Source organism: Carassius gibelio, chromosome A16 (assembly GCF_023724105.1).
Source record: "Carassius gibelio isolate Cgi1373 ecotype wild population from Czech Republic chromosome A16, carGib1.2-hapl.c, whole genome shotgun sequence".
NCBI classification, from domain to species: Eukaryota; Metazoa; Chordata; class Actinopteri; order Cypriniformes; family Cyprinidae; genus Carassius; species Carassius gibelio.
In genome coordinates this window covers 18,847,797-18,858,129 of record NC_068386.1, presented here as the reverse complement: position 1 = coordinate 18,858,129, position 10,333 = coordinate 18,847,797, and the positions used below count along the sequence as shown (strand labels likewise).

At 36.3% G+C, this 10,333-nt stretch overlaps 2 protein-coding genes across 2 annotated transcripts in view; one reads left to right on the top strand and one right to left on the bottom strand.

Moving 5' to 3' along the window:
- Positions 1-518: 518 nt before the first annotated feature.
- LOC128030830 (uncharacterized) lies at positions 519-9,222 on the top strand. The gene is made up of 9 exons (XM_052618860.1): positions 519-684; positions 1,073-1,141; positions 1,376-1,427; positions 3,881-3,988; positions 4,097-4,312; positions 5,113-5,232; positions 5,332-5,363; positions 5,446-5,605; positions 8,236-9,222. Exons 2-9 carry the CDS (start codon positions 1,073-1,075, stop codon positions 8,481-8,483), a joined length of 1,005 nt encoding a protein of 334 aa, XP_052474820.1. The 5' UTR covers positions 519-684; the 3' UTR covers positions 8,484-9,222.
- Positions 8,865-10,333, bottom strand: part of LOC128030831 (tumor necrosis factor receptor superfamily member 4) — a 17,183-nt gene continuing 15,714 nt past the window's right edge. Inside the window, exon 6 of the mRNA XM_052618861.1 lies at positions 8,865-9,917. Coding sequence (XP_052474821.1) covers positions 9,802-9,917 — 116 coding nt within the window. The 3' untranslated portion in view covers positions 8,865-9,801. The remainder of the gene's footprint in view (positions 9,918-10,333) is intronic.

Genomic DNA, 10,333 nt, shown 5'->3' with positions numbered 1-10,333 from the left:
TCTGACTGTTACGCACTCGTTTTCTTAATAAGGTAATACTGGAAAAAAAAGGGCCAAAAGAAATGGTATAAACTTAAAAGACATTTTTAAATCAAAACCACAGACATTTTCTTGTGAGTTGACCTTTACTCTTCATCTGCTTCATGGCGGTGGTTTTCGGTCTGAGAACGCAACACTAAAAAGGTGATTGTTGGATATAAAACTATTCTATTTTTAATGTGCACATGTTTGCACGGAGCTGCACAGAAAAAGAAAATCACTTTTTCAACTTCATTTCCTTTTGTGTGCAGCTCCATAAAAACATGTTTGCAAGCATATGAATGTGTTCATATATTTATATTTTCATGAGGCATCCCAAAACTACTCCATTTTTGAAATACACTCACATTATGAATGTATATTGCTTTAAATAAACCAGTAATAATGAAACGCCAATGAAACCGTGACAGCTGCACAGTGAAGCTATTGCTTGCTTTCTCCCTCTCTCTCTCTCTCTCTCTCTCTCTCTCCACAACAGTAAGCAGGTGAAGGGCAGTGTCAGAAAGAGAGGGAGGGGAATGACAGGAAGACACAGCAGGTAAGGAAACAATGAGATGAAGTGATCAGAACAGAAAACAGACTGGCAGAAGACAGAAAAAGAGTTTGAAAGCATTTGATGACGTTTTGGATTCGACTAATTCTGAGGTACCAACTATTTTCAATTACATTGCAGTTATTGTTAGGTAACAATTGTAATTTTTTTTCACTTGCTTCGTTTTTCAAAAATGTCGATCTTTCTTCTAAGGTTTTGACTACACTTTAAAATGACTTAAAGTAAACGAGACCGTCACATGATTTTTTGCATCAGATCCACAAATCTACTTCCCCAATGATTTTTTTGAATAATGCAATATTATTTTATTAGACATGAACATGTGAATATCGAAGTGAAACTTTAATCTGTGCTAAATCACACTTCTTTATTTGAAAGTTGCAATGGTTTGTTCACAAGTTCTCTAGTGACCGATGGAGGGTGTGTGATATGTTGTCTGTGTTGAGCACTCTTTGTCTGATAAAGTTGTATCATTTACAGATGCTCGTGACAGTGATATCTGTACTCATGGTGATGCTGACAGGTCACCTGATATATGGGCTCCCCATGGTAAATTATGTTTTAATATGTACGGTACATATTGCTAACATCCTAGTTGCTAAGCCGCTTTGAGGTGAAGACTTGTACTATGTTGCATGCTCTGTGTTCACGTGAATCAGTTCATCTGAATTGTGAAACGAATTAGCGCAGAACCGCACTTCAGTGTGCATCTTAAACTCTGTGTCACTCTATTGGATGCATCCAATACTAATGATCTTGTGTGTTGTCGTTTGTATTGAGCAGGACGGAAAAAAGAGAAATTCTAGAGCCGCTCCAGAAGAGCTGTGTGATGCAGGTGAGAAAGCCTTTCGGGGCGATATTTTTCAAGGTCCCTTGTCTCTTGCATCAATTTCTCTGAATTCCTTGCCTGTTTTGCGGAGTGTGTGAGTGTACCTTTCTGTCATAACACTTCCCAGTATTGCATATGTGGTCTGAGCAAGAAATCGCCCGAGACATCAGTGGTTATTTATTAGGTTTTTCTTCATCTTTCTTTCTTCTTCCTTACCCTCTCTTTTTTTTCTCTCTCTCTCGTGATGGGAAATGGTATGTTCTGACACAGAAGCATAAACCACTTCCTTCATTAGAATGCCACTGCCTGTTTGAGCTACTTTGTAACGTCCTGTTTTTGATGCTATTTCTCATCTCTCCCCTTAAGAGACCTCAGTCAGCAAGTCTGCATAAAAGTGTGTGTGTGCACGTACGTGAGTGTGTCTGTGTGCTAGCACCCACATCCGCCTTTAAAAATTCAGCATGTGCCCTTTGAGCTCAACGTCTTTGCACAGTCAAATACAAATTTAGTTATTACACCTTTATATGTTACGATAGTCATTTTAGTATCTATGCTGTGCAATGCATTCATTAATTTTTTTCAAGATACTAAAGGGACATGATGAAGGTATAAAAAAAAGAGATGGGAGGAGATTTCAGTGTTTTTGCATCCTCTCACAAAGCATTTGCACTCCCCAGAGAAACTTTTGCGTTCACTTGCAAAACCTTTGTTATGGAAATGATTTGAGGTGGGAGGGAAAGCTATATTGCTATATTTCAGATTCTCAGGGCAACACAATAGTTTTGCCAGAGAATGAGCTGTTGATTTAAAATGTTCAATTAGTGCAATTCATTATTAAAAATTTTTAATAAATAAATCACAATAGCAAGTAAAACCATCTTATTTTTCAACTAAGAAGTAAGCTATTTATTAGCCACTATAGGTAAATAACTAAAAGAATAATGATAAACTGTAAAACTATTTGCATTACATCTTTGTGTGTTTATAATTATAAAAAAAAAATAGAATCACTTATCTAATGTAACATTATTGCTGATTATGTTTGTTTAATAGGTGGCGTTGACGCCCAATTAATGTGGTGTAGCTAATGTGAGATTACAATGACAACGTCTGGTGTCAATATGTCAAAGCTGCAGACATTCAGCCTCAGATGCATGCCATCAAATCCATTGATGTGGTAAATGAAAACCGTTCAATCAACACGAAACCCATACCTTTTTTGCCAGCATAGTCTGAAGATGAACGGTCTAGGATAAGTATGGTTTCGAATCAAATTAAAATGGTGTACAGAAAAGTTACAATTGGTTTATACTGTAGGCCTTTTGCCTATACCAAGTTTGTAACATTTGTGAAAATATAGCATTTTTGTCAAATTAAGTTTCCTGTTATCCGAGAACGGTTTGACTAATCAACTTTGCATAAGTTTTTGTTGGCATGGTCTGAAAATGGTTTAACTTTAATGAAGTTGAGTTGTAGGTTTTTTTTGGACAATTCAAAATGGCGAAAAAATGTTCATGATGGAAAAATGTGTGCAACTTAGAGTTAAAGACTCCAAATTAATTGTGATTAATGTCCATATTGTTCTCTATTAGTGTGCCAAATTTCATTTAATAACTAGTGGCTGTTACCCAAAGCTTTGAACACGACAAGCTTTGTAAAAAATGGCTACACCTACTTTTCCGTTAAAAATAATGTACATATAAGAAAAGCACACCTCACTAAACCCAACTAGCAGGTGGAGGTAATTCACACAAATGGTCTCAAAATTTTCAATTTTTTAAGTGCATGCTTGTAGGCCTAATTTAAATTAATAAATTTGTTCTCTTTTTTGGGGGGGGGGGTTGTGGACAAAAGCCCAAAATCTGAAGCAAATTGGTAATTGTTCATGTGAGTGATAATCGCATAGTGTGAATGATCAAAAACACGATCCGAGATAAGTGCCAAAGCCCAAGTGACCTCACTCCTTGTCACTCGCCTCCTCGTGTTGCAAAATACAGGTCAGGGGAAATCAGGGGTAGGAGTTGTAGTCTTGCATCATTCCCTGCATGCCTTTTTGTACACAAGAGATTCTTCCTGGTGAAATATTGTGTAATGTGTGACCCCCAGTCGCTGATCCATTGTATAATGTACAAACCACAGCAACTTTATGATACCCAAAATAGTATGAAAGAAACATTGTTCCGACAAATGGAAACTTTTGAATACACAGTGTCATGAATTCACGGCACTCACACAAATGAGAGATGTAATGGACCAACAAGTGAATGTCCTCTGCCTTAGACAGACTCGACTGACTCTAAGATGTAGCGGTGTGAACTTTAGTCCAGTGATAGGCTTTAAGTCATTAACATCTTTCTTGTTAGTTTGAATTCATTTGACCTTACTGTTCTTTTTTTGTCCTCTGCATTTCCACCTCCTCTTTTTCCTCTCTATCTTCCTGACTGTTCATCATCTCTTAGGATTTTTCAATTCAGGGTCTGGTTGTGTTAAGTGCGACTCCGGTTTCTTCACCAGCCAGAAAAACAGAGAAACCAGTTGCCACCGCTGCTTCCAGAACTGCAGACCTGGTATGAAGCACATTACACCTAATTAACCCATAACAGTATAAACAGGATGAAAGGAGAATAGAAACAGGAAGTATGTCAAAACGTTTTGAAAACAAATGTGTTTGTTAGATTTATACATGATGGTGGTGGAAGAGTGTACGCTAACATCAGATGTGAAGTGTCGCTGTCGGGAGGGTTACACTTGTACCAAGACCGATCCTTACAATGGCTACTGTAGGGAGTGTAAACCTGTCCCCACCCCAATCCCGTCCTCCACCCATGCTGACGTCCCTTCATCCGCTACATCCACCACGTCATCAACAGAGAGAGCTGAGATCGGGCTGGGTAAGCATTGTTGTTTTCAACCACATGATGTGTGTACACTCGTATTCTTAGCAGTATTTTGGATTAGCTACCATCTAAGGAAGGGTAGCATGTTTGAAGCAAGGTTGAAATATGGGCTGGGCAAATGGGAATGTTTCCCAGAGCCTCTGATTTACAGATATGTCATCTCATACAGTACAGTGCAAACTGATCACAAGGGCCCTTGATTAATTTTTACACATATTATCTAATATTACCAAGATACATTTGTATATTTTAGTTTTAACCAATCCTATTATGCTTACTCGCTTTTTCAACGTTAGTGTAATGTTACTGTTTGAGGATAAAAAAGATTAGCAAATTTCAAGCTTAAAGTCCACTCAAAAGGGAGATATTCTCTTTAAAGGGGAGCTCTAATGCTATTTCATGCATTCTGACTTATTTACACTGCTAAAGATTTGGATTCTCATGCTAAACATGGCCAAAGTTTCAGAAAAAAACACCAGTTGTATGTATGACAGAGTATTTCTGTGCCAAATACATTCCTTCTTGGGTTTGTACAAGTTTCAGATTTTCTTTTTTTGTTTATTTGTTTGTTTGTTTGTATTTTGAGTTTTGCCCTTCATGACATCATATAGGGCGGATTTCCTTATATGGGCGCTTCTCCTGGAAGAGTGTGAAAATCAACATTGTCACCAAAGAAGTGTGTTTTTGGATGTGAGGGAAAAATAACCTTGTTCATCTTCCCAAAGAACCCAATGTTAAGGGAATTAAGTTGATGTAACAGCTTGCTAATTTACACCCTTGTATTTATTTTACAGGTGAGCGTAGTGTTGGGGTGTGGCTTTCATGTGGATTAATTTCTGTAATGTTATCCCTCATCATCCTTATGCTGTTCCTCCGGCTATGCAGAAAGAAAGAGAAGGAATGTTTCAAGCGTTGTGAGTAACACAATACACAGACATATGAACGCAAACACATTTCTTCTCAGAGGTTATGTGGGTTAATCTTACCTCTCACCCTTCTCTTCTCTTCATTAGTTGTCAGGAAGTGCTCGTTGGGTAATTTGGAGGTAAGTATCGAGTTAATGCACATTTCTGTAGTATGTGAACGTGTCATGAATCATCTGACTCACAGTCCTTCATTTTCTTCAGATGGACAGTGAGAGTACATCTCCTACCAGCCAAACAGATGAGCAGCCCCATGCCCAGGAGATGATGTCACATGGCAGCACACCCACCAATCACAACAACGACTGCTCGTTTCATCAGCCAATCAGCTCAGAGCAGGCTGTTCCTCCAGCCGGCAATTTAGGTACTATAAAGAGCAGCTTTTTGTGATTTTCTTCTTTTATTAAAAGAATTGTGATGCTCATTTATCCAGATCTACTCATTTGTTTAACAATATGACCTAAATATACATCTTTATGGCATGAAGTGAGGGGCCTAAACGAAAAATAAATAAATAAATAAATGTGCAATAAATGAATTAACATTAAAATTATTCAATTCTTGAAAAGTAAACATGTGAAATCATGTCATGTGGCCAGACTTATATGCAGTAAAAACAAACAAACAAACGGGAAATGACATCATAGAGATAACTACTGCAGACCGTTATGGTCAGTAAATTGCTTAAATTGCTTTTGAATTTATTGAAAGGATTGCCTATAAATCCGAAACATAATATTACAACATAAATAAAATACTTCTAACTTGATGTTGATGCAGTTGCACCATATGACATTTGTATGAATTCTTAATAATACAATAATAAATTACATTTTATATAAGAATTAAATAACCAGACATATAAAATTATAAAATATTAATAAAAAAAAAAATATATATTATTATAATGTGTGTGTGTGCTTACATACATGATATATATATTTATCTCCAAAGAAGCCTGTTTCCGCAACTGAATCAAAATTAAAAAAGTTTACATCACACAGTTCAGAATTTCTTTCTCAGAATAGACATATAAACTTGCAATTTGACCATATGCACAGAGCTCTATTAAGAACTTCCAAATAAAGACGAGCCAGCTCGTAATCTTCCGGTGAAGCTCATTTTATATGACCTATATATAGGTAGAGACTCTCACAGAAACCTCTCCTTCCTCATTCTTATCAGAAACTGAGAAAACAAAATAAATGAAACACCATAAATAATGATAGCAGAATTATCATAGAGTTTCATGTTATTATGATATACATGATTTTATACCCAAAGTCTGGTAATCCCAGTAAAGTGCCCAAACACGTAACTGTACATTTAAAAGCTGACAAAAAAACACTATCGTATCTGTTTAGGCAGACTAAGCTCTTAAACGTCATCGTAATGGTATTCTCAATAATCAGTATCTTACCTTATAGCTATGAACACATTTTTAAATCTTATACAATTTTAAAGCCTTTGTTATTTCTCATCTTGATGGAGTAAAATTTGATTTATTAAAAGTTCTCTTGGTGAAAAATAAAAACTTTTAAAGATGAAAATGAAATTATAACCAGGAGACAGCAGCAGAGGCTCACTCATTGGCTTTTGATTTATTATAAATTAAATACTATAGCAAATTTAGTATTTTATTGTACTGAAGTATAATGCTGTGTTCCAGGCAGGTTTTTGAGCCTGTAAATCATGACTTCAAACCATGACTCACGACTTTGTAGTATTCCAGGCAAGTTACTCCAAACTGCCTGAGAGCAAGGAGTTGTGATATCTAGATTATTAATTTTAATCCAACGCTATATTGTCCTAACGTCTTTTTCTCACCTTGTACCACTTGCATAAACACTGCATCTGTAGGCAATATTATCTATAGGAGATGCCATTGTTGTTTCGCGGGGCTATGTGACGTCTGGGTGCAGAACTGGGAGTACATCAATCTAGTACGAGTTCACGGATGGGAAGTCACGGGTTTGATTGGCGTTATGGGGCACTTTCACGGGTAGAAGGTTTGAAAAACACGGGTTACGGGTTGCCTGGAACATCAAGTATAGCAAGTGAAGGAAGTCACAAAGTCACTTGCAATTAAAAAAATAATAATAATTATAAATAAGGCCGGACAACAGCCTATAAAGCTGGATTATTTAAATACCTATATAGTCAAATACAAAGTAAGTTGGTATGACAATTAAATAATGCATTCAATACTTTGAAATATTTAGATTAAATTTAATAACTACATTGTTTAAGTTTTATCCAACACAGATTTGCTGCTGTAGTTTGGTTATTTAATGCACAGCTCTGTATAGACATCGGCTCATCAGATGACTCATTCCATTGCCACTGTCTATCATGACTCGCTGCACGATTTAACTGATTCACTCGCGTAAATTTAACATTCGCGTTTGTCATTCCTGAAACTGTATACGTGGACGTTTGGTCCTCTTAGACAAACAAAACTTTTCTTCAAATTGTGAATGGATTATGTAGAGAAACAAAGGGAGCACCCCTTAAAGCGCAGTACAGTTCACCGGAAATGACTGAGCCTGCTTATCTAAAACCAGGAAGTAACCTACATGTGGTCAATTGTGAGAAAAAAAGTCAGAATCTTGAGATTTAAACTCGCAATTGAAAGAACATATATTTTTCTCCCTCGAAATTGGACTCACTAACTCTTAAAACGTTTAAATCTCACAATCAGAATTGCGATTCAAAATTGCGTGGTATAAACTTACTGTGAGAAAAAGAAAAGTCTGAATTGCGAGTTTATATGACGCAATTCTGAGAAAAATTTCCGAAATATGAGTTGTAAACTCGCAATTGTGACAAAAAAAGTTGGAATTGTTCAGATAAAAAGTCACAATTACCTTGTTTTATTTTTTATTCTGTGGCTTCCATGGGCTTCCATGCATGGCACCCCTCACATATAAACAAAAAGAAAACCTAGCAAACATGCAAATAGTATGAATATTCAACATTCTCACTTTCTCCTAGGCCCTCTTCACATCTACGGCCCCCAGACAGTTTTCGTCAGCCTGCTCAATCAATTTGGATGGGATGGCGGCGAGAAAAAAGCACATGAACTCCGAGAAGAATCACTAAACAACATCAACGTGTCCTGCCCTCAGTCTCCCCCCGTCCATCTGTCTGAGGAGGAAAGGAGCAGAGAGAACGATTTCATCTTCTTCCCATCTCAGGAGCAAGGGAAAGAGTGCCACATGTCTAAAGAAGAGGCGCTGTGAGGGCTGATGGATTATTGGTGTCCGTTCTTCCTCCGTGCTGTTCAGCTGCTGTGTGGTTTGTTTTAACTGATATTTCGTGAGTACCCAGTATTAAAACTCTAACCGTGGCAGGGGATTTTTGTCTAGAGAGCAACAGGCTGCGTTAGGGGAAGACCTGGATATGTGACTAACAGTATGGACTGCATACATGTGCGTATGAGCATGACAGTTGATGTCAGCTTTGCAGTATTATCCATAACCTTCTGATACTGCAGTGGGATGCTGATGTTGACTGCATGAAGAGTCGATACTAGATTATGATGGTTAAACGGACTCAGGGACAATGCTTGAAAGTGTTTGAAAGCAAGGAGCAGCTCTAAAACATTCACACATGTTGAGATATTTATTTTATGTAAAGTTTATTCAAGTCACAAAACATTTGTATTTATTTGTAACTCTTATTAATCGCAGTTAATCATGCAGGTTATCAGTGTTCGATCGTATCATATCCTTGGATAATGTTGTCAGTGTTCTTCCTCATTTCTTTGGTGGCATGATGGATTGTACCTTCAAAAAGCCCTGACATTTAGATGGTGGTCTGGAAATGTCAACATCATTTCTTCATTCAGAAGTGTATAAGCACATGCGGCAGCAATCGTTTGATCATGTATTATGTTTTATATTCACTGTAATATAAATTTTTTTTATGCTTGATATTAATTGTAAAGTGCAATAAAATCAATAAAAGTTTATTTTTTTTTATATGTTTCCCTGAGTACTTCACTGCAAGATAGCAAATACAAATCCAACTACAATTTTCTATTTTAGCAACCAGGTAGCTGACAAAAAAAAATACTTCTTATATGTGACATGCTATATATCTTAGATTTGGAAACACTGTGTTCATTCTGTGATCATATTATACATGCAGCTTCTTCATAATATTTTTTGAGGCATATTTTTAGTCATTAAAAAAAATAGTGAAAAACTTCAAACTTTACATTCATATACATTTTAACATAAAATCTTGATTTGAAAAAGTCCATGGGCTTCTTGTGCAAAAACCACCCAATTATAAATACAAACAAGTGTGCAGAGAATAAAACCTTCATTTGTTGAAAAAGATTAGCTCTGTGTTCAGTGTCTCCTTGTGTGCGGTGGTAACTCAAATCTCTCTCTATCTCAGCATTTCTCACGAAGGACAGTCATTCTCACAGAACCTTCATATGGGCCACCTGATGAGTGCACATTTTCTCTTATGTAAATGGCAGCAGCAGGTTTGTATTAGAGTAAATACTCAATCCATAGACGCATCAGCGGTCTTCTTCCTGCTCTTTTCTCAGACATCCTCCAGTTTTTCAGTCTTTCCACAAACCTCCTGCACTGGCATTGGTACCTCCTCTTCCTCTGTGCACTGACTGGAACCAAGGCTGCTCTTGTCGGAGGAGCAGAGACCTGATGACCCAGTACAATACACATTATTAGACACGTATTCCTGTTATGCAGTACAATTTCATGCCATGTCTTAATATATTGGGGGAAATAATAAACTCACAATTTTCAAATATGAGAATCACATTAATTAGTTTCCTTATCATAATGTTATAATTAGGTGATCATAGAGGTGAATCGAAATTAATAATTTCATGAAAAAATTTAAGTCTATTAACTAGGTGCTCTGTACTTCGAATGTGTGTAGCTTTATTATTGTTTTGATCACTTAAAACAGTTTTAATTGATGACATGTATAGGTTTTCCTGTTATCGTCATTGCTTTCCAATCATTATTATATTATATTATATTATATTATATTATATTATATTATATTATATTATATTATATTATATTATATTATATTATATTATATTAAA